The sequence below is a fragment of the Gobio gobio genome (assembly GCF_949357685.1).
Source record: "Gobio gobio genome assembly, chromosome: 3".
In the NCBI taxonomy this organism is placed as follows: domain Eukaryota; kingdom Metazoa; phylum Chordata; class Actinopteri; order Cypriniformes; family Gobionidae; genus Gobio; species Gobio gobio.
In genome coordinates, this window is record NC_137099.1 from 52,910,220 (window position 1) to 52,938,153 (window position 27,934).

At 38.9% G+C, this 27,934-nt stretch overlaps 1 protein-coding gene and 1 long non-coding RNA gene across 2 annotated transcripts; both read left to right on the forward strand.

Moving 5' to 3' along the window:
* The first annotated feature begins 1,404 nt into the window (after positions 1–1,404).
* LOC307123758 lies at positions 1,405–2,711 on the forward strand. Its single transcript, XR_013816205.1, has 3 exons — positions 1,405–1,511; positions 2,171–2,222; positions 2,629–2,711. It is a non-coding gene; the product is annotated as an uncharacterized lncRNA (long non-coding RNA).
* A 14,232-nt stretch (positions 2,712–16,943) lies between these two features.
* LOC307123747 (putative E3 ubiquitin-protein ligase HERC4) lies at positions 16,944–27,867 on the forward strand. The gene is made up of 24 exons (XM_079812429.1): positions 16,944–17,375; positions 20,296–20,410; positions 20,496–20,572; positions 20,650–20,871; positions 21,002–21,087; positions 21,174–21,304; positions 21,441–21,568; positions 21,680–21,750; positions 21,843–21,961; positions 22,203–22,262; positions 22,365–22,470; positions 22,552–22,741; positions 22,827–22,984; positions 23,086–23,160; positions 23,667–23,759; positions 23,846–23,929; positions 24,021–24,122; positions 24,246–24,386; positions 25,431–25,597; positions 25,739–25,799; positions 26,375–26,445; positions 26,593–26,776; positions 26,869–26,971; positions 27,177–27,867. Exons 1-24 carry the CDS (start codon positions 17,144–17,146, stop codon positions 27,386–27,388), a joined length of 2,988 nt encoding a protein of 995 aa, XP_079668555.1. The 5' UTR covers positions 16,944–17,143; the 3' UTR covers positions 27,389–27,867.
* Positions 27,868–27,934: the final 67 nt, after the last annotated feature.

Genomic DNA, 27,934 nt, shown 5'->3' on the forward strand with positions numbered 1-27,934 from the left:
GGGATCCCTTAAGAACTCTGTATTCAGTTCTGAGGTCCTGTAGTCACCTTTTCATTACCATGAGACCTTGAAGTGCTTTGGGGGAACTTAGAGGAACTCAAATTCTATAAAAGGGTTCTTGTAAGATCTGTAAACAGTTCAGTGGTTCCTAGAAGATCTCTTTTGTAAAAGCCAGCATCTGGTGAAACCCAGAAGTTCTGTGAGGCCATATTACGATGTACAGCCTGTTCATTATTATTATTATTATAATGTTGTTGTTGTTGTTAACAATTATTAATAAATCAAACTCACACACGCACACTGTGTGTGTGTGTGTGTGTGTGTGTGTGTGTGTGTGTGTGTGTGTGTGTGTGTGTGTGTGTGTGTGTGTGTGTGTGTGTGTGTGTGTGTGTGTGTGTGTGTGTGTGTGTGAGAGAGAGAGAGAGAGAGAGAGAGAGAGAGAGAGAGAGAGAGAGAGAGAGAGAGAGAGAGAGAGAGAGAGAGAGAGAGAGAGAGAGAGAGAGAGAGAGAGAGAGAGAGAGAGAGAGAGAGAGAGAGAGAGTGAAATTAACTCTATTGGAGTTGATTTCCGGATTTCAAATTTACTGTGAGTTACACACACACACACACACACACACACAGTTTTTTATACTAACTTGTATATTCTATCCCCCTATAGGGATATAGCCTATATAGTAGGCCTACCCATAAACCTATCCATCACAGAAAACATTCTGCATTTTTAATAAAACATTGTTTAGTATGTGTTTAAAGCCATTTTAAATATGTGGACAAAAAAAAGTCTGAAAATGCTGTTCTTAGGCATTTTACCACACAGTTTACACAATTTGAATATATTTAATGTTTCAGCGGCCTATTGAAATAAACTGTGCATCATTATAAGTGAATATTGTTTACCATGAAATGAAATATTTTAGGCTACATTCTTAATAATAATAATAATAACAACCCGAAGAAGAAGACGGCGAAGGGCTCTCTGGCGTCCTGCTCGCGCGCAACGCAAGTAGCGGCGATTTGAAAAAAACAAACAAACGGACATTTCCTTAAAATAACCGCTTCATATGACTTTCCCATTCAAGGTGAGTAAAGTCGCCAAAATAATTATACAAATTAGATACAATGTGTAACACACACGGCCACACTTACATGCTAAAATAGTATGGCTATTTAAAAAAGTATTTTTAGGTTGAAAGTATTTTATTTTTAGTTTTTTTAGGTTTTAGTAAAAGTGTAACGTTAGATTGATTAGCATTTGTATAACCCCAGTTTTACTACAAATACCATGGTAAAATGGTTAGTGTATCAAAACCATGATTGATTTTATGTTACCATGCTGTTATTTAACAATAATACACATTTTTAATCGTTTGTTCTTCGTTTTTTTTGTAGTATACAAACTGCTATGTTTTTACCCTAACTCTAACCCTTTCCTTTTATCTTTTTCTCTCATCAGAACATCCAGTATATTTAGTATTTCTCTGAAAAACAGGGTTCATTGAGCAGCAACAAATGTACGTATATTTCTGGACTTGCAAATAAAATGGTGTTTGTCAGTCAGGCCTTATTCATGAAACACAAGCAGAAAATTATTTAAACAGTCAATCATGAAATACATTTAAATTTTAATTAATTAGGGGTTCATTGTTTTAATTTTTATTATTTATTCATCAATTTAGCTATTTTTAGCAGATACGTAAAAACAAAGCCTGTTATATTGTTGTCCACTAGATAGAGCCACAGGACAAGGAAACTTTTGAGCCTAATCCCTTTCTATCAGTTTCCATCCCTTTTGAATGGAAAGAAATGCATAGATTTAGTTCATTTGTATAACTTTGGTGTACTGACAGTATATTTTTATATAATTGGTGTATACAAAAATCTGTGAAATGCTGATAGATCATAAAATGTTTATTTGCCAGACACGATAAAATATATTGCTGTCCATTAAGAATGAATTTTATTTGTTTATCCATTTCCTTCTTTTTTTAATTCAACAGTAAGAGGGAGTGATTTTTAAAAAAAAAAGTTTTTTTGTTTGTTTGTTTTGTTGCTGTAACCGGTTTTATCAAATCTTAACTTTTATTAATAATGAGACATAATGATATTGTTTACAGTACAATCTGTATATTTTTTACCCTAACCCTTTCCTTTTATTTTTTTCTTTCCTCAGAACATTCGTTATTATTTCTCTGAAAAATAAGGTTCACTGAGCAGCAGCAAATGTGAGTATATATATATATAGTATAAATGAAATGATGTTTGTCAGTCAGGCCTTATTCATGAAACAAATTCAGAAAATTATTTATAAATCAATCGATTCATGTACTTAAAGAAACATTTCAATTGAAATAATTGAATGAATGAACTAATCATTCACACTGGTGCTTGGACCCAGATGATTACCCATTTGTGACTATATTGTTTTATTCATTTATTCTAATCATCATATTAGAATGATTTCTGACGGATCATGTGCCATGATCCTTCAGTGGTGATGCTAAAAAATCAGCTTTGATCACAGGAATAATATATATATATATATATATATATATATATATATATATATATATATATATATATATATATATTGATGAGCATAAGAATTGATTCATGAATTGACTTTTATAGGGACATCTCTAATGTGAGGCTGTGGACAGTTTCTAATGTCTGTTGCTGGCTGACAAGAAATGACCTCTCTGCACTTGCCCCATCTTTTGAAGGTGTGTAAATAGTTAAACAATGACTGTTGAAATGGGCCATCATCTAATATAGATCATGAGACAAATGCAGGACAAACTTGGCCAACAATTTTCAAATTACCAGATTTCCCTGTTTTGCTAAAGCAAAAAATGGAAAACAACATGGCTGAATTGCACCAGCCAACATCCCGTTCTAAATGGAGGTCACAGATTGTGCAGGTGCTGTTTGACTATACATGCACCATAACTTGGTAAGTCACACACACACACACACGCACGCACGCACGCACGCACGCACGCACACACACACACACACACACACACACACACACACACTAATAGAAAACATAACATTTTGAATAGACATCTGTGTAACTATTAGTTACATCTGCTATTGAATGTCCACAATGACACTGCATTTACTTTATAACAGCAAATGTATCATTCCTAAGGTATCCTACACAGCAGCAGTATAAAGAAGTGTGTACTGCACTCATTAAGATGTGTCCAAACTTGAGAGACCAAACAGGCGTTGGATATGTAAGATTACTTTTGTATTATTCTTTTTTAGAATTGTATCACTGCCCTAAGTTTGTGCTTAGGTCCTTTCCAAAACCACCATTCACATATGGGTAAAAGCTACAGTGAAAGTGAATGATAATAAGAGAATGATTAAATGATGTCAGAAGTTTCATTTGTGTGTAAACTTTCCCTTATACCAACACTACTATTAAAGGAACAGTTCACCAAAAAATAATAATTCTGCCATCATTTACTCACCCTCAAGTTGTTCCAAACGTGTATGAATTTATTTTTCGTTTTAAAAAACGTTGTTATATATAGTTTATTAAACCGTTATATTCTTCAAATTTGTAGGCCTCATGGTCATTGCAGGAATCCTTGTATTGCCGTACCTTTTAAATGATGATCCTGCAGGACTGTGCGTGATAAACAAGGTCAGATTTTAATGTATATATGCAAATGTAATGTCATTGATGATTCAGATAATCAGCTTAAAGTTTTGCCAGTATTATGCCAGTTATTCCTAGAGATATTATGCAATTAACTGCTCCACAACCATAAAAGGCACTACAAAAGGCACAACAAAATGGCCTTGTATATTATGTATATTGTTACACAGTAAAACAAAATTCAGATCTCAAATTGAAAAATTTCTAGTGACCGATCACATCTACATTTTTCAGTTGGCCAAATTGAATTTCTGTGAATTTATGCAAACTAAAAAATGTTGATGTGATCAGTCACTAGAAAATTTTCAATTTTTTACAGTGTAGCTTTGTGATCAGTTGCATTTGATGTTCCTAATTTTTTAGTCACTTTAGATAAATGTATGTGGAAAATGAATAAATGTAAAGATTTTGTAAATTAAATTGTATCTTAACTACCTCTTTTTTCAACCAACAGCCTCCACAGAACCTCACACCAACTTTGGTGATTACAGGAAACCCATTTGGTGAAAGCAGCTGTTGGCGCACATTTAAGTCGTTTTGCACGCGTGTTTTTGACGGGCTGTTTCCTCTTGGCTTAAAAATATTAACAAAACATAAAAATAATAAACTTTCAAGCATGTGAACTTAAAGTCGGATATGCCAATCCATTTATTAAGATAACAAAAAATAAAACAATAAACTTAACTCTCAGTCTCCATGATTAGCCCACACGCCGTCTCACGGTCAAAAACCATATACCTTGCTGTGCGCCACACCTGCAGTAATTAGCCCCCGTCTTAAGAAGACTTGTGGGAGATCACAGCGCCAACCCATGCCAATATACAGAATGGCTCCAACACAACCGGCCCCTAATTGTTCATGGCACTTCAAGACATAACAATTATAAACATATTCATGTATGGAGACATTAATACCACAAAAAAAACATCTTACAATAAAAACAATAAACAAGTAAACAAACAAATAAACCCCTCTTTTAGTGTATTTGTTCACTTTTACATTGACTGCTCTACCAATAGGCCTAATTTTGTCACTGGTCTTTCAATTACGTTTGTTTTGGTTTGCACTTGCACAGATCTGACTATGCCTGCTTTGTCTGGAAAGGATTTAATAATCCTTCCAATCATCCAAGAATTTCGTGGTGCTGTAGCATCTGCAATCAAAACGATATCTCCTGCTGTAAGATTACGTTTTGCTTTGTTCCATTTTTGTCTTTCCTGTAGAGTAACAAGATATTCTTTTGTCCACCTTTTCCAGAATAAATCTGAAAGATACTGAGCCTGTTTCCACCTTCGTCTTACGTACTGGTCCTTTTGATCAAACAGACCTGGAGGCAAAACTGGTTTCCTTTTCAAAGTAAGAAGATGATTAGGTGTCAATGGCTCTAGATCATTAGGATCCTCAGAAACTCTTGTAATTGGTCGGTCATTCAAGATTGCTTCGGCTTCACATAAGACTGTGACTAAGGTTTCATCAGTTAAAGCCTGTAGATGTAAAACAGATACCAAGACCTTCCTGACCAGTCTGATCATGCTTTCCCAAGCACCGCCATGATGTGAAGCTGCAGGTGGGTTGAAAGTCCACTTGATGTTGTCATGAATTAAAGCTCTCAATTGATTTGTTGTTTAACTCTGCAATTGCTTTTTTTAGCTCCTTCTCTGCTCCTGTGAAATTTGTGCCATTGTCCGAGCGAAAGTGTGCAACGGGTCCTCTTCGGCATATGAATCGACGAATAGCACTGATGCAAGAGTCTGTGTCTAATGAGTGTGCCACTTCTAAATGAACTGCCCTGCAGGCCATGCATGTAAAGATAACCCCATAACGTTTAACATAGGAACGTCCTTGTTTTACCTCAATAGGCCCGAAATAGTCCACGCCAACGTTAGTAAATGGAGGTAAGTCTGGAGTAATCCTTTCTTTGGGGAGATCAGCCATTTTTTGATCACACATTTTTCCTTGGTGACGTCTGCAAAAAGCACAACTTGACAAGATTTTCCTTGCTGCTGCATTGGCATGAGTGACCCAGAACTTTTCTCTCAATTTAGAAAGGATGTAATTTCTCCCACCGTGCCTCGTCTGTTCGTGAATATGTTTAAGAATTAACATGGAGATGTGCTGATCTTTACACAGGATGACTGGGTGTTTGCTCTCTTCGGGCATTGCAGTCCTGGACAATTTTCCACCAACTCTTAACAGTCCATCTTCTAGAACAGGATTCAGCTTGTAGATAGGGCTACACCCTTTTACAGGTTTTCCCGTCTTTAGTGCACAAATCTCATTGTTAAATCTTTCCCTCTGACAGAACTGAAGGATAGCGTTTTCTGCTGCTAATAGATCCTCAGTTGATACACTGTCTCGTTTCAATGATTTTCTGGCCTCCAACATTTTCTTGTCAACATCAAGGTCAGCCATTTCATCCTTCACAAGTTGCTTCCTTCTTTGACTCAACTCCAATAGAGTCTTTTTTACCTTGAGTAACCATGCAACTGCGACCTTCAACCTTTTCCAGTTAGAGAAATATGTGATGAGTTGATTGGTTGCGTTATCCTCTTGAATAATTATTGTGTTTGTAGAGATCTCCAGTTTGACCTCTGGATCATCCTCTTCCAATGTGGACTCTACTTCATACCGTAACCATGTTTCTCTTGCTTTCCACATGAATTCTGGACCTGATAGCCACGTTTTGCTGTTTAGAAGCTTGTGGACTGTCAGTCCTCTGGATGCGTCATCTGCAGGATTTTGTTTTGTGTGAACATACTGCCACTGTGCTGGGTCTGAAGCTTCCCTAATGATGACTATTCTGTTGGCTACAAATGTTCGAAACCTTTTGTTTTCATTGTTGATGTACTTCAAAACTGTACTACTATCAGTCCAGAAACAGGATTCGGCCAAAGAAAGCTGCAACTCTGATTTCACCATCTTGTCCACCCGAACAGCCAATACAGCAGCAGTGAGTTCCAAACGAGGAATGGTTACAGGTTTAAGAGGTGCTACTCTGGACTTCCCAAGAAGAAAGGAAACATGTACATGACCTGCTTTGTTCTGTAACCTCAGGTATGTTACTGTGCCATATCCCCTTTCGCTGGCATCAGCAAAATGGTGCAACTGGGCATGGACTGGTGTTCCAAAGTCGTGTGGTTTCAAACACCTACTCACTCTGAACTCTGAGATCTCTTTTAGGTCAGTCAACCAATTTATCCATTGTTGTTTTAAGGTTTGTGGAATTTCTTCATCCCAGCCATAGTTCCTTCTGCACAACTCTTGTAAAATGTGCTTGGCTGGAAGAAGGACTGGCGCCAGGTACCCTAAGGGATCGTACACTGAACTAATGATTGATAGAATTCCTCGTCGTGTTTGCATCCGTTCTTTGCAGTTCACATGGAAGTTCAATTTGTCATTTTCCAGACACCAATGTAGCCCTAGTGCCCTTTCCACCGGGAGCTGGTCTATGTCTAAATTGAGTTCACTCACACTTTTAGCATGTTCTTTCTCAGGAATTGTTTCAAGGACTTTGCGACTGTTACTTATCCACTGTGTAAGATGAAAACCTCCTTTTTGACAAAGGTCAGCCAGGTCATGGACGATCTGTACTGCCTTCTGCACAGACGGGGAGCTTTTCAGACAATCGTCCACATAGAAATTTCTATGTACCGTGTCAATCACTTCATCCGAATAACTCTTCCGTTTGTCGTCTGCAGTCTTCCTTAAAGCATAACATGCACAACTAGGCGACGACACTGCTCCAAAGAGATGTACAGTCATTCTGTACTCTTCAACTTGCTTGCACAGATTTCCATTAGGCCACCACAGGAACCTTAGAAAGTCTTTGTCTTCCTCATCCACTTTAACTTGATAAAACATAGACTTCACATCAGACATAAAAGCAACCGGTTCTTGTCTGAATCGTAGAAACACTCCTATTAAGGAACTTGTGAGGTTCGGACCCTGCAGAAGTTGTTCGTTCAAAGAAGTTCCTTTAAACTTGGCTCCGCAGTCGAAGACAACTCGCAACTTGCCTTTGGTCGGATGATACACTCCATGATGAGGAATATAGAACAGGTTATCTTCTCCACAACGCAACTCATCCTGTGGTACTATTTCTGCATAACCACTGCTGATGACATTTTCCAAAAAGCTTGTGTATTCTTGGTGGAACTTCTCATTTCTTTCCATTTTCCTTTTTAGTCCACTGAGGCGCTGTTGAGCAATACAACGATTGTTTGGCAGGGTTACCTTTTGGGCTTTGAATGGCAGCTTTAAACTGTAATGTCCGTCCTTTAACTTTACAGACTGAGCCATTATTTCAATGAATCTTGCCTCCTGCCTTGACATTTCTTCTTTGTCGTCAGCGATTTTTTCATTGAAATCACTTTGATACTGCTTTTCCAATAGCAGCTGAAGTGATTCCACAGATAATTTGTTTACAGCAGCAGTATGATAGCCATTGTCATTCATGTTGTCTTTGGAATCCTTTCCTAAGCCATTGACCACCCACCCTAATAGGGTTTTAACAGCAAAAGGACCCTCACCTTGGCTATTCACAATTTCCCATGGTTCCAGCAACTTTGAAGCATTAGTACCTATTAATAACTCCACGTTAGCATCAATTTCAGGGATTTCAATGTGCTCAAGGTAAGGCCACTGTGTAATGTCCTCTTGTTTTATGATGTTTGCTGTATCAACTGGCATTGTTTTCTGTGTGTAAACATTTGGAAGACTGTAGTACCTTGTTCCACTAAGGCTAGCTACTTCAAGTCCATTCACAATGTATGTTGACACTGATGTCTTTGGGCTCATCGTTAACAAACATATTTTTGACTTTGTCCCAGTGAGATTAAGTCTACGCATAAGAGCTTCAGAGCAGAATGTGGATGTTGAGCCATTGTCCAGAAAAGCGTAAGTCTGAATCACTTTGTTTCCCTTTTGTGCTTTTACTTGAACTGGCAGGATGGAGAGCATTCCACTACTACCGGCCCCGGTCTGGCTCCCAAATGTCTGAGCCGACACAAGCGTATGGTTTACAGCTGGTTTAGGTCCATTGGGATAGATGCTGCTGTTCATTGATTTGTCCACTTGTTTGACGTGAATGTGTAAAGCTGTTGGATGGCTCCGTTTGCATTTTTCACAGATTTTGCGCTTATCGCAATTTTTGCTCAAATGCCCAGTATTGAGACACCCAAAACATACTCCTTTTTCCTTTAAGAAGTTGATCTTTTCACGATGTTTGTTTTTGGCAAATCGTTGACATTCATCCAGACTGTGATCTTGTAAACAGAATAAACAATTGATACTGAGGTTGCTGTCCCTTTGTTTACCTTCTTGTATGTCCTTGTGTTGTACTTTGCTAACAGCGCAGACGTTCGTAACAAAGTTATCTCGCTTCAACTTAGACTTTGCTGTATACACATCTCTTTTAATCTGCCTTTCTCTTTCAGTAGTTTGAATATCACCAAAAATAGGATCAGACAAGATTTTGACTTGATATTCCACAAAGTGTACAACGTCTTTAAAGGTCTGCGGTGGTGTCTCTCCCGAATATCACATGCAGAACTTCTAAATTTTTCCCTCAATTTAAAAGGAAGTTTTGAAACGATAATTTTGAGGTTAGCAGGCAAATCCAGCTCTTTCATGTCCTCTAAATCTGACATTGCATTACTGCATCCACGTAAAAATAATGCATAGTCCTGTAGTAACAAAACACTTTCAGCCTTCACCACAGGCCAGTTGAGAATCTTTTCCATATATGCTGCTGTAATCTTGGTTTCATTACCGAAGTGTTCCTGTAAGAGAGCTTTAGCTGTTACAAAGCCTCTCTCCGCACTCATATGTAAACAGCTTTGTACAAGATCGTGAGGGCGCCCCCTGGTGTACCTTTCCAAAAAATACATGCAATCACCCTTAAGGCCCATTTATACTTCTGCGTCGAGAGTACGCCGTAGTGTACGCCGTAGTGTACGCGCGTAGCCGACGCCGTCGTGAGCATTTATACTTCTGCGCTGTTGTCTGCGTCAATATGCAATTCCACATGCAGACGCTAGTGGGCAGTGTCCTCGGGCATGTTGGTGTAATCAAGACAACAGCCGAAGAAGAAGCAGTTTGTTGTGTAGAATGTGTGCCTTCATGTCGGAATATCAGCAGCAGTGAGAGAGCGGCTTTTCTTGCAGCTTGAGTTGTTGTATCTAATACAAATTAAGCATCTCTAGTTGATTAGTAAAGTTAAATAAGGCGATCTGGCGCTGGAATGTGTTTGTGAAATCATGCAGAGTGCTTGTGGCCGCTGTTTTCAGCAGCGGTGGCTCGAGCAATCGATTGTTGTTGCGGAGACTTCATTCACGAAATATACCCTAATGTGTCCCTGTTCTTGATATACAATCACTGATTAACATCTTTGGTTTTAACGAGAAAATAAATAAACTATACTCAGCGGATCTATGTATTTATTTACTACCATAAAGAATCGCTGGACTGCAAAATATTGTGTTATAGCAGTCGTAAAGAACTATCATCCAATTTCTTGACACACACACACACACACACACTCCTATCGCAGATTTTTTATTTATTTAATGACCTGAGGGAAGGGTTGTGGCAGACCAATCACAGCGCTTGCGGTCCGCGTAGAATTGACGCGTTGTTACATTTTTGGAGAGGTGCGCGTCAGGCTACGGCGTAGGGTACGGCGTATCCAACGCGTCTATGCGTAGGGTACGCCGTACCCTCTGCGTGCACTCGACGCAGAAGTATAAATTGGCCTTAAGATGCAGCTTTCTCCTCCACACAATGCCTAAAAGCTTGCATGAACATTTTGAACTTCAGTGGGTCACCTTCAAAAACAGGTACGTGTCTTGGCGGCAGTTGGCTTGCTTTGTGTTGTTGTAAGAGCAGCTCAGATATTTCATTTTGCCTTTTCAGAATCTGTCGTGTAGAATTGTCATCAACTGCATGTGCAACATTTTCAGTGGATCTTGCAACTGCAACAGGTAAACTTTTATTATTCATCAATCTGGTAGATCTCTCAAACTTCACATCAGAAAACTCAGGTCTTTTTTTCGATGTTTGCTTCTCAAAGTAAGATCCCATTCCATCTTGATCTGAAAATCCTTGCAGTACTGCCAACTCTGCATCTGAGGCTTCAATCTCAGCATCCATTTCCACTTGTTCCAATCTTTTCCGTATTGATTCCGCCTCCCTTTCCAATTCATGTTTCTTTTTTAGCGCTGCTGCGCGCGCTAGGAGTGCAGCTTTCTTGGCTTCTGCTTGCGCATGTGCAACTTCCAATGCAGCTTTGCTTGATCGACTTGATCTTCCACTGATGTGACTTTTAGAGCAAGATGATGTTCCAACATTTGATATACTGTCTGTTGGCCTTATGTCATCCTCAAGGGAAACAGTAGTACCATCATTTGTACTCTTAAAATGATTTTCCACATACTGGCAAAATTCGTTCACACTTAAAAGCTTTGCTTTGAACCAGGTTTCATGCTTTTCTTTTTCATCCATGGGTAGCAACTCAAGCAGATTGTTATGTGCAACCTTTGCGTCGTTAATCAAGGCTTGATATTTGCTGAAGCTACTTTTTATTTCAGTTTCATAACCAGACTGACACATTAAATCTTGAACAGTTTGTTTTATGTTGGTAGCTTTACTTAATTTGGATTTTCTTAATGTCTCTAAGTCACTTAGTTTAGAAAGCAGTGCTTTTGCTGTCAGTTTTGTAGACCTTTTTTTTTACAGAGGCTTCATCCTCATTAACATTTTTTAAGTCAGCTGACACCACATGAGTTACCTCAGTACCTTGATGATCTTTATCCATTTTACCTCGTTTTTAAATCAACCCAGAAACAATATTTCAAAATATCATGAAAACGAGCATCAGAAACAAAAATAAAGCATAAACGCTTTCATTTTCTTGTAAACCCAAAAGTCTCTTATTTCAAGTCCTCTTTTGAAAATGTCATTGTCAATAAACCAATGTCAAGGCATTGTGTTCCCTCGTCATCGTTTACACTTTAATAACGGCAGGCATCTGGTTCATAGCCTACATCTTCTTATGTGTGTGTTAACTGCTCATACCTCTTTTACTCGTTCCTTTCAACAGAACTTTACTTAACTTGGTGATGGTGTCAAATTCTCACTGTCCAATGTGAGAACGCTCACCAACCTCCGCCGTCTTTAGCGCCCGTCCTTGTCGAGTCCGGACCGCATCACTGTTTACTCCAACATCCGCTGCCGACCACCGACCACCATCACCGATCTCTCGCCGCTACCGGTCCCGATCACCGTCACCGATCTCCGCCACCGGTCCCGACCACCATCACCGATCTCCGCCACCGGTCCCGGTCCCGACCACCGTCACCGATCTCCGCTACCGCTCACCGTCGAAGACAAGGTGCTCAAACAGCACACGGTCCATGTCGTTTAAACTTGATCAGTCTTTTTCTCATACAGAGGTGGGTTTTTGACTATTTGTTGGCGCACATTTAAGTCGTTTTGCACGCGTGTTTTTGACGGGCTGTTTCCTCTTGGCTTAAATATATTAACAAAACATAAAAATAATAAACTTTCAAGCATGTGAACTTAAAGTCGGATATGCCAATCCATTTATTAAGATAACAAAAAATAAAACAATAAACTTAACTCTCAGTCTCCATGATTAGCCCACACGCCGTCTCACGGTCAAAAACCATATACCTTGCTGTGCGCCACACCTGCAGTAATTAGCCCCCGTCTTAAGAAGACTTGTGGGAGATCACAGCGCCAACCCATGCCAATATACAGAATGGCTCCAACAGCAGCATTGCAGTCTTTCTTGATGGTGAAGAACTGTTTGCTGATGAACCTGCTGATGTAACCATGGGTGTAGGCCTCACTATGAGTGCCTACTTCCTATTCAACATACAGTACAAGAAACCAATTAAAACACTGACTTTTCTGCAGTATCTGTTGGGCATTCAGAAGGAGAGCATCAAGCTACCTACAGTTGTGTTGAGGCTTATCAATTACTTAAAATGCCCAGTGTGAATATTCCCAGAGTGAAAATGTTACAATTGACTGCATTGTACATTTTACTGTAGTAGATTTTAATTGTATTATTGTTTATTTATATTTTAAAGTTGTAAGAACTCATATTTATCTTTTGCAGTTTTGCCAAGATGTAAACTCTTAATGTATAGCAATATTAACATTATATATGTGCTTCAAAGAATTAGATGTTGATAGCTACAGTATTCAAGGTAAATATTTATTGAACTTTTCTATGAATATTGTTGTTGTTTATTAATAAAAAATGTTTGCTTTGCATTTGGTTTTAGTTTTTCATTGGTCAAAAAAATAAAATGTAAATAGATCAATTTTATTTAATAGTAAATAAAGAGGGGGGGGGGGGGGGGTTACATTGGGAAATGGTGCCTTGAAGCACCCAAGGTGGTTCCTAAAGGAAGGGTTCCTCAGGAATCCTGGGTGGTGCCTCAGAGAACCGCCTCTTTTGAAAGGGTGCCTACAGGATCTACAGACGGTTCCGCCGGTGTGGCAAAGTGAAGAACCCCAAAAGGTTCCTCCAGGCACCTTTTATTTTTACAGTATACTCCATTCTTTTTCCTGTTGGATGTTAATATTCTTCCTCCATCTCCTCTTCATCTGTCAGTGGTGCTGGTGTTTGGCTGGCCTGAGTAGAAGTCAAATGTTAATGTCATTACCATAATTAATAAATGTAACAGGCGGGATTTAGAGAACATTTCATTATGTGAAAAAGTGCATAGACCCTTTTCACATTTCTGGGTTTCCGAAGCTGAAGTCGTCATAGTTGGGTTAACTCTTATAGCGGTGAATGAAAGAATACATTAAATATATATGTTTTTGTGCCCATTTGCTCAAATAGCAAAATAAAAACTCCACAATAGTGATTTCACAACTTTCAAAAAGCGGGAAAAAATAGAGTGAGATTGATAACAGAAGTGAAAAGAGAGAAAGATGTTAATTTTCACCGTCACTCCCATAGACACTGTATTAGAAACACTCTCACAGCAGCGGTAACTTGGACTGCGTCCCAATTCGCCTACTTATACTACGTCCTAAAAGTATGTACTCTTTTTGTGAAGAAAAAGTACATACTTTTGAGTGTGTAGCAGAAGAGTATGCAAGCTTTGGGACATACTACTTCGTCATCTTTAACGGACTCTGTTACGTGCGTCCCGTCACCGTTTAAACTGCCCTGTCAATCATCGTCACAGTTCAAATCGCCACTTTCAATTTAATTTCCTACCGAATCGGAGAGAAATGTAGTCGCTCGTTGATCTGCCTTTCGTGGGTCTTTAATGAAGAGACTCTCTCATGTGTTTGCAAAGTTAATGGCCAAACGTATCATTACAAAAGTTCTCAATGCTGCTGAAGGAGAAATATAATGTGGATAATATTGAATAAATATCTTTTCGTCAGGTTAAATACTGATAATTGCTCACTCAAACCACTTTATCTAATCCTCTCCACTTAACCGGCAGACTCGCGTAACCGTCATGTTTGTAGTTTTTTTACACTTTTTATCCGCGTTTGTAGTTCTAATCGAATCCTCGTCCATCTCGCAATGGGTTGTGGGCAATATCAGCCGTTAGAGTGCGCGTCGATCTGCACTTCGGATTCTGACCGGAAATAGTAAACCATCCGGGAATCTTTGGAATACTTTTTTCAACATACTAAGATTTGGGACATACTAATTCTTTTTTCGAATACTATTTAGTACGGATAGTATGCAAATTGGGACGCAGCACTACATATTGACCCGGAAGTATGGGAACGTCTTTTTGTTGGGTGCTGTTGCCATGGTGAATCGTAATTTCGGAGCTCCATTGATCGTGGCTTTTCATAGTTGGAGTGCATGTGCTTAACTCAGAGTCAGTCAACTCAGAGTTGATTAAACTACCTCAATTCAGCTGTTCTGAAACCCAAAACTCAAGAGTTTCCCACCTCAGAGTAAGTCAACTCAGAGTTCAGGTTTAAACTCAAAGTTGGTTGAACCTCCTTACTGAAACGGGCCCCTGATGTAAGCAACACAGCTACAGCTATTAAAGGTCCCATGGCATGGCATTTTTCTATTATTTTATAATGTTTGCTGAGGTGTACTTATATTGTTAGTATGATTTTTACATCATAAAATGTCATAATTTAGAATTAAAAGGCCTTTTTTGCAATACTGATGTTTGCCCTGTGGCTGAATGCCCTGTTTCAAGAGGCGTGTCTGCTGTGAGACTTCAGTAAAAACGCCCACTGTTGTGATTGGCTGACATCTTTGCATTTGAAATGAGCGGAGGGGGCGTGGTTTAACGAGGTCTACGACGCACGAGCAGGCACGAGCTGCTGCCAGAGAGACGGATGGACCGGAGTTCACTTCACATCGGTTCTGTCAGTCTCAGTTCAGTGAACTGTCGTAGTTACAGCATATACTTCAGGTTATTAGTCTATTTCTAGTCGGAGGGGCTGTCACTCATGTCAGAAAGTTAGTAACTTTAGTAAATTATGGATCAGCGCTGACTGAAGACGCGAACCGTTTAGAACGATTCAGTCCGATTTGGTGAACTGACTCGGTTCACTAAAAAGAACCGATTCAAAAGAATGATTCGTTCGCGAACCGGACATCACGGAGACGGAGCTCAGCGATTGCTAACAGAGTTATTTATAGTAACTACTGAGTTATGAGAGCGCTGTCTGTCAGCACAAGTTTATTGTGTTTGTATCGGAGAGTTCTGAATAAACACGATTCCCAGTCACGCCGAGTCCGTCTTCATCATTATTACCAACTTTGTAACACATCCAAAGTACCATTACAGCTGTCGAGATGAACGAGTTACGAGTAAGTGTTGATAATAGCATTATTTTTAGATGTTCCTATCATATGAAAAGCGTCAGTGACGCGCATTGAGTACACACCGCAAACAAAGACACAACAGCAGTAATCGAATGTGATCCAGTTTATTGTGGGGAAAGCTGGCTAGCCTAGCCCATATACCCTCACGCTTACCCCCCCTTCTGCTTAATCTTGCGCCGCGTAAGGCGCCTCCGCTGTGGGCCAGATGCAGTACTGGGGGTCGGTGATGTTGAAGGCCGACCGGTCAGTGCAGCCCGAGCTTCGGCATGTGTGAGGTTTATCTCTAAAGAGGTTTATCTCTATCTCTAAGACATTTTAGAACAGATAGACGCGACAAGAACGTACAAAAACACTGACTCACAAGATAGAAAACACGAAAACACCGTTCTGTCGGGAGAGAGAGAAGCCGCTGCGTGTGGACGAATAATAAATAGTTAGCTACACATCAGAAATCACTGATCACAGATCAGAAGGAACTGAAAAAAGACTTCTGTTTTCATTTGTACATCCAAACACTGAGAAACTGCCAGCGTTCACTCTTCACAACCCATGATCTCTCAAGCGTTTGCATGGGCGTGCCAGATTCTCTGGGCAGAGGAAAGGGAGGGAACACTCAGGACTAAAGCAGGACTAAAGTCATTGACGCCATCAACCACAAGAGGGGGTTCTGGGAAGAGTGAGACAGATGCTGGAGTTCTGTAAAAAAAAAAAAAAAAAAAAAAACTTCAGCAGTCATTTGGTAATAAAGTTGACATTTATAACGACAAAGAACAGATAAAGTTTTCTGGTGGTTTCTGTCTCCAGTACTTTGACACCAGATAAGATACGTTTCTTTTTCAAATGTAGGCTATATATATATTTTTTTACAATCCAAGACTATGAAATATTTACATATCTCCAACAGTTTATCTCGCCTGGTCGGGCTTAAATAAAAGGACCAAAGTTGTAGTAATTTAACAAATAATGACTAATTTGAAATCTTTAATAAGACCTGAATCCAACATTTATAAAAATCTTTAAGACTGGGCCAAAATAAAAAGGTAATTTGAATAGGATTTGGCGTCTCGCGTGAGTATCGCTTTACATTTTGTAGTGGAAGAGTAGTGCTACAAACCATTAACACTTAACTACCATAGATGTCTCGTCGAATGCAGTCGTGTTTGTGAAATTATGTAACGTTAGGCTATTCGAGAACATTAGCACAACCTTTACATGTTAGTACTATATGACCATCCACTACACTGGGAATATGGCGGAGCACGTCGACATACATATTTTAGGCGACCCTCCAGAAAGTCATCTTAGAACGCGTAAACTTTTTTAATGTGTACCCATGTAAGTTACATGTCCATGTCGCGCAGTGTCAGTTTAATCAGTTGGGTTGGGTGTGTGGAGGAATTTCACCTAGATTTGACTTTCGTTTTCCGATCATCATCATCATCAGTTCATTCATTGTCTCTGACGCTATAAAAGCGGAAAAATAACAACAAACTTTACTTTCGTTTCGTGAGAATAAATAGTCCAGAGCTTGCTTTACAAAGCAGTTTCGCTCTCGTTTTCCATGTATATTTAAGGAGAGAGTGTTCTTCAGGATGCAGAGAGACACTGGAGTCTGAATGTCTCATCCGTCAGCTGTGGACATGTTGTGCTACTGGGGAGCGCAGGTCAGAGAGGGCTTCGGTCTCTTAAAGCCTGACAAAGTCAAACATGGCAATAGTGGAATACGATCCATGTCCATATCAGTTCAGGACATGTCAGCTGGAAGGAGTTTTGTTGGATTCATCCGGGATGGGAAGGTCTCGGTCCTGAGATTGCGCGGTGAAGACTGTGATCACGATGGAAAATTTAGTAGGCTATGCACTAACTTTAACTCTTTTTTTTTTTCATTCATAAAGTTGACATCGTTATCTAATACTTAACAGATAAAAGTCTCGAATCTTTCATTTTCATATAGCCTTATGTGATTGTACATGAGTTCACTATGCTTTATAATGTTTGTGACTATGGAAACCGCTTACCTGTCACCGTCCCGCTGGCGGGACACCTGGCAGTCATTTTTTGATCGGCTTTTTTCGTATCATATATTTGAGTAATTATCATAAATTGGGTATCATTCGAAAGCTTACAAACTCAAAATTCATCCAGTGAAAACCGTTTTAAAATTGGAGGTTGCGTTACCATGGAAACGGTACTTTAAATTATTCTAGCGGGCTCCTCCCCTAGTGGGCGTCATCATGTTTCATATTACAACATTTATTTTAACTACTTTATAATAAAAATCTTTTCTAATCTTGACAAAACACATATCGTCGGAAAGGTCTGAGTCTCAGGGTTCCATATTTGGTGACCATTTTGTGATGGAAGGTAGCCTGGTTAAAACCAGACCATTCTCAGTAGTAACTGAGTTATGGTCTGGCAAAGCTTCATAGACAAATCATTTCCAAAGGGGCGTCACCAACGGGCGTCGCTCAAATGCCTCTCGGCGCAATTGGATAGACCTCAAACCAATCAGAGCGATGAGGGAGATGACGTATGCAGAGCGACGGAGAAACATCTGAGACTCTGGCCGTTTCTCAATATGCGTTCTTGTCTATACTTGTGTTCTCAAATAGGAAATGTCCCCGGTTTCCATTTCAGAAATCTGGTCACTTTACCTAAACCACATATTAATGTTTAATATATTATTTTTAAAATGTAAACGAAAAGAGGCATGGTGTTTTATACTTCGTTTTATTATAAATATATAAGATAATCAATGTAGGCCTAGCTATGCGTTGCCTGAACCACATTCGTGTGGCTATTATTATGTTTAATTATTATTATTTTTTTTTATGAAATGAGGCAGTGGTGTTTTTTATGACATATTTCGTACGCGAACTTCTGACTTGCTTCCGTGACTTACCAAGTTTGACTCCGGAGAATGAACTCCCGAGGACGGGAGGAAACTAGTCCGCCTAGTCTGCTAATGGACAAGCAGCGTTCTTGACAGTATCACTCAGTATATATTTGTATATGTAGTGCAGGCAATGCATATTATCTTCAATGCATGTTTATAACAAAACGAAATATAAAAAACCCAGCCTCTTTTCGTTTACATTTAAAAACACACACACACACACACACACACACACACACACACACACACACACACACACACACACACACACACACACACACACACACACACACACACACACACACACACACACACACACACACACACACACACACACACACACACACATTATATAGGCTATGATTATCACTGTAATAAATTAAATATGACACAAAACACAACCCAGTCTCTTTTTGTTAAATGTCAGTTTATGTGTGATCATCCATAGCAATCATAAAAGTAGCCTATAAGTAAAAGGTATAAGAAACTATACAATAAATAAAGCAATTCAATCAAAGTCAGCGCTAGGAGACTACAACGGTAAAGTTTAATATCTTAAAAATATAAAGTTATGAAACTTCACTTTGCCCTCAGACAAAACGATCTGTCTAGGAACAAATTATAGATTAATGAGAGCAAAGATCAGCCGTTAGATCTACACAAGACGAGACGGTTTAACCACTACAGAGACATCAGAGCCAGCGGCAGACGGCAGAAGGACTGGCCGAGGAAAGGCGCCTCTCGGCGGGCTCAATGATCAATTGAGCGCCGCTGAACCACTGGCGCTCACAACTCCGAAAACGGCAGATAAAATTTTAAAAAAGGTGCTCTCTTTATAAATAAACCACATATTTGAGCTTTAAACAACTACATTCACGCCTGAAAAGGACTTAAAACTATATTTTGTAAAACATTAACACTACCAGAGGACTCTCGCTAAGACCCATTCGTTTAGCCACCAAAGGGCCAAGCTGGTATCAGACTTTTGCCGAATCCAGTCGGTAAGACAGCGATAACATCTTTTTTTAGATATGAAGGCTTCGAGTGTTGTTCTTTGCTCGGGTTTTAACGAAAAGGAAAAGTTTAAATCGCTTAAAACAGACGCGATAGCTGATTCGAACGAGTGATGCTCCACAGTAGCGGCAAATCTGCTTCAATGTCGCTGCGCTGTCGTCATCGTCTAAAGCCCGCCCCAACGTTTCTAATTGGTGCCGCGATTTCTAGGGTTTAGAAATGGGGTTGAATGGGGTCTTTGCCAGACTACTTGCAGAGCAAATCTAAATTTGCCGGAAGTTGTCTGGGTTTTCCCAGGCTAGATGGAAGGGATATTTGGACAGAAATTTACAGAAAAATGCATCCATAAAACAATCAATGGAATATGTGTGACACCCGGTGGCTATTTGTGGTACAGCGCCTAAACAAAATATCATGGGAACTTCAATTTTTGTGATATCAACTTCAAATTTGGAACACAACTTGGTTAGACATATGGCTTTGATTTTATAGTAATTTTAGATTAAAACATTTTTGTAAAATATATATTTTATATAAAATAAAAATATTTTGCACAGTATTTTTTATTTACAGTAAATTTAAATTTCCATAACTTTTTCATACTTTCATATTTTGAATTGTGTTCACTTCAGCAATAATCTGCCGAGTGTCTGCTTTAAAACAAGACCAAACTTAGGTCTATATTCCAAAGCATTCTTGAATTACAGCCCTTTAAGTTTGGATAGTGCATTTTCATGTGTATTCTCAAAAAGGGGGGTGACAGGTAAGGGGTTTTTAATTGTAATTATATAAGTGTCTATTTGTATGTTTACAGTCTGGACATAAGTTGAACTGATGAAAATATTTTATTTACTCCAGAGCAACTTCAGCTAAAGAATGACAGAATCCGATCGATTGTCTGTGGAGGAGATGGTGCGGTTCTTCTTGCTTATGGTGGAAGAATTCTCATTATGGACAAATCTACTATGTGCAGGTGTTTATGCATAACTGTATAAATGACCATAAATGATAATAACAAATATACTGTATATATCTGACAGATTGTCTTGTGTCTGCAGTCCTCTCAAAGGTCTGGAAAACAGGCAGGTGGTTCAGGTCGCATGTGGAGACCAGCATTCAATGGCGCTGACCAATGGTATTCATGAGCATTTCATCTAACATCGGATGTTTTTTTTAAATCTTTTGACATCTTATGAGCTGTTGGTGTTTCAGATGGTCAGTTGTTCGTATGGGGTGAGAACTCTCACGGTCAGCTGGGCTTGAGGAAAGATCATCCCGGCTCTGTGTCAGCTCAACGCGTGGAGAGTCTGTGTGGGATCCCACTGGCTCAGATCAGCGCTGGAGGAGACCACAGCTTTGTGTTGTCTCTCTCTGGAGTCGTGTTCGGATGGGGAAAGAACTCGAGTGGACAGCTGGGCCTCGGAGACACAACAGGTCTGAATATTTCATCATGTACAAAATAAATCAGTAATAGTATAAAAGCACATAAATGTACTACATTTGTGCAATACTCTGTCAAATCTAAAGCATTGGAAGTGATGAATGTACTGTTTTTCCACCACAGACAGACATGTCCCAACGGTTGTAAATAGTCTAAACCGAACCATGTCCATCTCATGTGGAGGGGAACACACTGCCACTCTATCAAAGGTAGTATTTTGTAATATTTTATATATCCATATTATAATACCATACCTAGCATACAACAAACTGGACAGAAAATGTCTATTTTTCAGGGTGGCACAATATTCACATTTGGATCAGGAGGTTCTGGTCAGCTTGGGCACAACTCATTTAAAGACGAGCATCATCCGCGGGTGGTTGCTGAACTGTGGGGATCTGAAGTGTCACAGGTCACATGTGGGAGGTAAACTAGACCTTTCATAAGCTATCAGTGTTTCAGAGCAGTAGTACAGATTTATTTCTAACTCCTCACATGGTTAACATGTCTGATGTATGAGTTCTGCTCAGTAATTTGGCTTTTGATTCTTTCTTGTATAAAGACGTCACACACTTGTGTCAGTCGCATCGTCAAAGTTGATCTACTCATTTGGATGTGGGATGCAAGGGCAGCTGGGAAATGGAGAAATGATCAAGCAGTCTGTGCCTTTTCCTGTAGATCTGTCAACTGGTAATTAAATCATCTTTTAGCAATAGGCTATATTCTTATGAATATTTTTCTTATGAGTACTTAAGATGTTGCTCAGGACTCTAAACTAAACTAAATGTTTGTTGCACACAGAATGTGATCATGAATATATGATTAAAAAAATCATTGCTGGGGAGAATCATTCCTTTGCCTTGTATTTCAAGGTACAGTAAGACAGACAGTTTTCATCTACCAATTGTTTAACAGTTAAATTATTGTTGCACTGTGATTACTTATGTTTTTATGTATGTTGTAGAAACTGAATGAGTCGAAAGCGAATCTAAGCAGAGGGATTTTGACATTAGATGACAGAACGATTGACCGATGGCTGTCTGAAAGGAAATTGATAAAGAATTCCTGGAAGGGGATAAAGAAGTGAGTGTTTGACTCAGTTTTATAGACAGTGCTTCCACCGAGATACTAATGCTAAACGCTCCTGACTTTATGTACACTACTGTACAGTAGGTCCATGAAACAGTCGTTCTTAACATCTTTATTAACATAATTGAATCAAGAAATATGTTCAAAACGAGGTGATGTACAGTATTTTAGATATGGGAAATAATATCAATAGACTATAAAAATATTATTTAAAGTATAGTTTTGTTGTTCACAGGGACATAAACAAAGTGTTCTCCTCGGCTGCCTCTCTGAATGGAAGTTTCCTCAAAACAAGGTAAACATACTAATCAGAAGGTAATCTTATCTAGTAGTTCCTCCTTTTTGTGCCTAAAATGACTTTAATTCTTTTAATGACTTTAATTGTCTGTCTTTGTAGTTGTGATGAACATTATCAGACGTCTGAGGAACATTGTGGGTTGGATTTGGATCTGGTTAAAACATCCTTTGCAAAGTTATTAAACGATGAAGGGTTGATCTCAGAGGTAATAGTAAATCCAACATTTACAGAAATGTTCATTACATTTTAAACCATGAGATCCAGTTGATGTTTTTTTGTTCCTCAGGTAGTGAAGGTGGTTCAACAGAAACTGTTGCCGTTTCTGAATCCAAATCCAGCTGGTGTGGAAGCTCTGAGACTTTACCTTCTCCTCCCTGAGCTCATCGGACGACTCCAGGAACATAAAAGAACTGAACTCACTGAAGCACTGGCCTCCAGAATCCTTGATCTGAATCCCGCTGCTCGCAAGGTGTTAGGTAAAGCTGGAGGACATTTATATCCTTTGTGTTTTAGACCTTGTTCTATTTGTATTCTTATGATACATGCATGTTATATTCTCAGAGACGTATTGGTCCAAACTGCCTGAGGATTGGCTCAAAAACTTGGTGGACTTATTTAAAAAAGAGTCTGCTATGTTAATTGGCAGGATTGCTGTTAAGTTGGACAGGGACATAGCACACCTGCCGAAATGTGCGCGGATCCTTCAGATGGTCTATCAGGTGCCTTTATTATACATTAGATCAAAATTATACTAAAAGTAAACATTTAACTGTATTATTTTGATAATGGTAGTTTCAATAACAGTGTTTCTGTTGGAAAGGTCTGCCGCAGTGCCCACAGAAACATCACAAAGAGTGATTTCATCATTCATGAGGTCAATGATCTTCTAGAGGTGGTGAGGACCAAAACATTTTGAAATTCCTACTGGTCAAACTATATGGGCTTTTCAATGGCTGATGATGTTACCGTGTCATCTACTGCTGGGGTGTTCAATCCTGCTCTTGCCCTGCTCTTGTCTTCAATGTCCTGCAGAGTTTAGCTCCAAATTCTCCCAACATCCCTGCCGAGAAGATTCTAGTAATCCTGAAGACCTTGACTACCTTGGTCCAGTTGTGTTTAATTGGGGTTGGAGCTAAACTCTGAAGGACAGTGGCCCCTGGTCTACTGCATATCTTTTTAATCTAGGCAACAGTAAATATGGAAGCAATCACTGTAATCATACATGAGTCAAAAGTGACACAAGTCACAAGTGGCATTAATACTCCTGTTACAGTTATCTGCTGCTCATTTGTGTATTCACATATTGATTGACCATTAATTCCCACTTACAAAAAAAAAATTGGGAGAAAAAAACAAACAAAAAAACATTCTTGATAATTTTTGTTTTCCTCAACTCAACAGCTGCAAACCATCAATGTAGATCTGAACGACCAGCAGTGCTTTGGCTTGCCTGAACAAATCAATGCATTGGTGGCACAGCAAAGCAACTATAAAGTGAGCCCCAAAGACTTTCTACCATATCTGATATGTAGCAAATTACAGATAAAATAAACATGATGCTCCTATTTCTTTTGTTACAGACAGTCTTAAAAAATCTCTCATCACTTCCATGCATCTTTAACCTGGAGGCCAAATGTAGCTTTATGCAGAACAGAGCATGGCAGGTAAAAAAAAAAAATCTAACTAAAGGTTTCCTGGGAATTACTTCTGTGTCCATGTTGTTTTTAATCACAGAATGAAATGCTTTAATTGCAGGGTAGTTATGAGATGACTCTGAGACGCACAGCTCTGCTGGAGGATTGTTTCTCTATACTGAGAAAGGCCAGCGAGCATCATCTCAGAGGATACTTCCTGTCGGTAAGGAAAGAGATGATGTAAAGTTTTCATTCAGTAACATAGAGGGTATTTTTTGTATGCAGATTTTATTATACAAACTGTTACGAGCTGCAGTATTAATACATTATTTTGGTTATGTAACAGGTGTTTTACACAGAGGATTTGAGAAAAACAGATGTGAACAAGAGAGACCTTTTTCTCAACGTGTTTAAAGAGCTTTATGCACAAGAGTCTCAGCTACTCATGAACAATGACAACAACACTTTGAGCTGGTTCCCCACAAAGGTAAGCAAAATACTTTTTTCATTAGGTCATGCTAGAGACGTAAATAGTGCTAACAACATTTAGTTAAGTCAGGTTACATACCTGAAGCCGGGTGCACACGGTACGATTGTACGAACATGATCTCCGCTGTAAGCCATGACACACTGCGGGATCTGTCATCATTAATGTCCGACTGTACGGCAGTCAAGATGTGTTCAAAACGGACACACGCAAGACATCATCAATCCGTGACACGTTCAGTGACGTGAGCTGCATTTACATGTGGGATAGAAATGATGGCTAGCAAACCTAGACAATCTCTAGCATTAATCATTTTGATCATGGCTTCTATTGAAAAGGAAACTGGAAATAAAACATAGACAGTGTGTGTGGAGAGAGTAGTGGTGGTTTGTTGCGGTCTCACTAGCTGTGTCATCAGGTACTGCTACTGCTCCTACTGGTTTTTGATTTAACGGTCGTAGGAGAAGTCACACTACAGGACTGTGCCTCAAATCTGACACTGCCAGAGTTTCTTTGAAGGTCAAATTTGATCGCAGTGAGCATTATTCGGTCGTGTCAAACTAACGATTAAAGACTTCAGATTTTGGCCGGGGATCCGAGGAATCTTTTAGGATTTACAAAATTTGTCTCAGATGGTCAAATTGTGGTCAAAATCGTACAGTGTGAACCTGAACCCGGCTTAAGGGGTCATTCACATAGAACATGCTTTTACTTTTGAAACAATGTGAGACGCAGAGAGTGTGAGATGCAGAGAGTGGAATGGGGAAAAAAACATGTTTTATTTTTAAAGCTTTGAACTTCTTTCAACTTGAGTGCAGTGTTTTATAATGCTGTCATGCGCTAGACGCTACAAAAGACAAGAGTGCAATGGTCAAACACGTCCGTCTAGCACATGTTTACATAGAAAAACAATGAAAAAGTAGCACAGTGGAATGGAAAAACACTTTCTACCTACCTACTGTAATGCCTCTTTTGTGTTTTCCCATTTATTTACATTTTTATTATTGTTCTCTTTGGCACTAACCACTTATTGTCCCACACCAGCTCAGCGTGGAGAAGGAGAAGTACTTCCTGTTTGGGATTCTGTGTGGCTTGGCCTTCAACAACACCTCTGTAGTGAATCTGCCCTTTCCTTTAGCTTTGTTCAAGAAGCTTCTCAATGTCAAACCATCTCTTGAGGACCTGATAGAGTTCAGTCCGGATCTTGGCAAGTGAGTGTTTTTACAGTCAATGTTATCTTGATTCTCTTGGTATGTTCTTGACTGCTAAAATGTAAATCCATGGTCTCTGTATGTGCTGCCACCGATCATTGAGTGACATTATTTAATGAATCTGAAACATGATGTTCTCAGGAGTTTGCAGTACATCCTGGACTGCAGCGATGATGTTGAGGAAATGGACAAGTACTTCACGGTTAGTTTGTGTTTTTATGTGCGGTAATGTAGCTTTTTTAAGACCTCATTCACTAATAATTGCGTGGATTGTTAAAATTTATACACACAGGAGAACTTTTCGCCTAATTCACAACACATGCATACGCACATGAATTTGTTCTTAACCTCATTCTAATATTAATGAATTTGGGGAATTCTAAATGAGAGAACGCATGTTCAAGGTTAATAATTTGCATAAGACACTCTCAAACCATCTCCAAATAAGGACTTTCTACTGCCTAAAGGCTAATGATTTCTAAAGACACAAGAAACACCTTTTATACAGACAGCTGTACATATGCATATCTGCATTTTTATGCAGAGAAACCTCTCAGCTTGGGCTATTATTTACCCATTTCTTACTTTTTTATGATGAAACATATATAAGATGAAATAGCTATGTATAAAATTATACCTTAACATGTTTAAAAGGCCACCCAGAGTATGTGAATTTTGATAATGGAAATGTTTGAATGCAGATTTCACAAAAAAGTTTTCTGCACACAAGGTTAGTAAATGAGCTTAAAAATAAAAAAATATTTCTTTCTCCATAAGATCACATGGGATGGAACAGAAGTTGAACTGGATCCAGCTGAGCCAGGAAAAATGGTCACAAATTATAACAGGTCAGGGTTTTTTTTTAAATATAATTTTATAAAGAAATCTAATTATACTGAGATACCCATATACCTGTCACTCACTAGAACACTGTATTTGGACATAATATTTGATAATCTTAGTAAAATGCAAAGATGTTTTTTTTTCTGCAACAGAAGAGAATTTGTGGACAAGTATGTGGATTACATCCTGAATAAATCAGTAGAGGAAGTGTTTGAAGAATTCAAGAGAGGCTTCTTCAAAGCGTGTGACCGAAGCTTGGTGGAGATGTTTGAGCCAGAGGAGCTGAGAGGAGTTCTGGTGGGCAATGAGGAATATGACTGGGACGTCCTCAAACAGGTCCTTGATAACACATATGTCAAACAGAAATAAAGACTATACTATGCTCTCAACGGTGTAAATATTAACTACATATATCTTTTGATCATTAGAACACAACATATGAAGGATCATTTCATGCTGAACATCCAACCATCATCTCATTCTGGGAAGTGTTTGATGATCTGACACCAAATGAGAAGAAGGCCTTTCTATGTAAGTTCACTAGTGATTATGTGGTGTCTAGTAATCTAGAAAATGACATTTGTCGAAATGAGATCAAATTTTATGAAATGAAACGTAATATTTTTTGTATCTACTCTAGCTGCTCCTAAGATTTTCTGATAGTGACTTTGTCCTGTATGCTGAACACATCCAGAGTTCTTTCAAATAAACCTTTCCCCCGTTTTCCTCTCTAAAGTGTTCATAACAGGGTTTGAGAAAGTGCCCATTCTGGGTATGAGTGCGGTGAAGATGAGAGTGAGATCTCTGCTCAACTTAACTCAGGACCATCTACCACAGGCCCTCACCTGCCATGCTCTGTTAGATCTTCCTGTTTATCAGAACAAGGAAACACTCAGGGCTAAAGTCATTGACGCCATCAACCACAAGAGGGGGTTCTGGGAAGAGTGAGACAGATGCTGGAGTTCGAGATCATCAAAGATCTAATAACTTGATCAGAGCTTTAGCAATGTCTTGAACACTGGGGGACCAACCCATTTTAAGGGGGTATTTAATTGAACTATTTAAAGGGATATAAGGGAATAAAGAAAAAGAAGAACTCTAAAAGAACTAGATTTTATTGCAAAGTAATCAACTTGAACTATTTTCAAATAATATTTTTATTTTTAAATATGCACACATTCACTCTTTGTATGCCTAATATGTCGAAAATGGCTGTGCTAATGTTTGTCTCGTCACATTCACTTATGGATTTAATGAATCACATAAAGGATGTAAATGAAGGAAGGAGGTTTGTAACAGCCCTTGGAAAGATTTTTGTTGTTTTGCTTCCAGTACTTTAACACCGGGAGAGGTTTATTTTCCAAATGCTATAATGTGATGTGCTTTATTTATTTTATTTTATTTTATTTAAAATAAACGTGTGTATTAAAAATAAAGTGTTTATTTATTTACTTCTTTTTTTTAACAAACCAGAATTTATAGAAATTAAATATG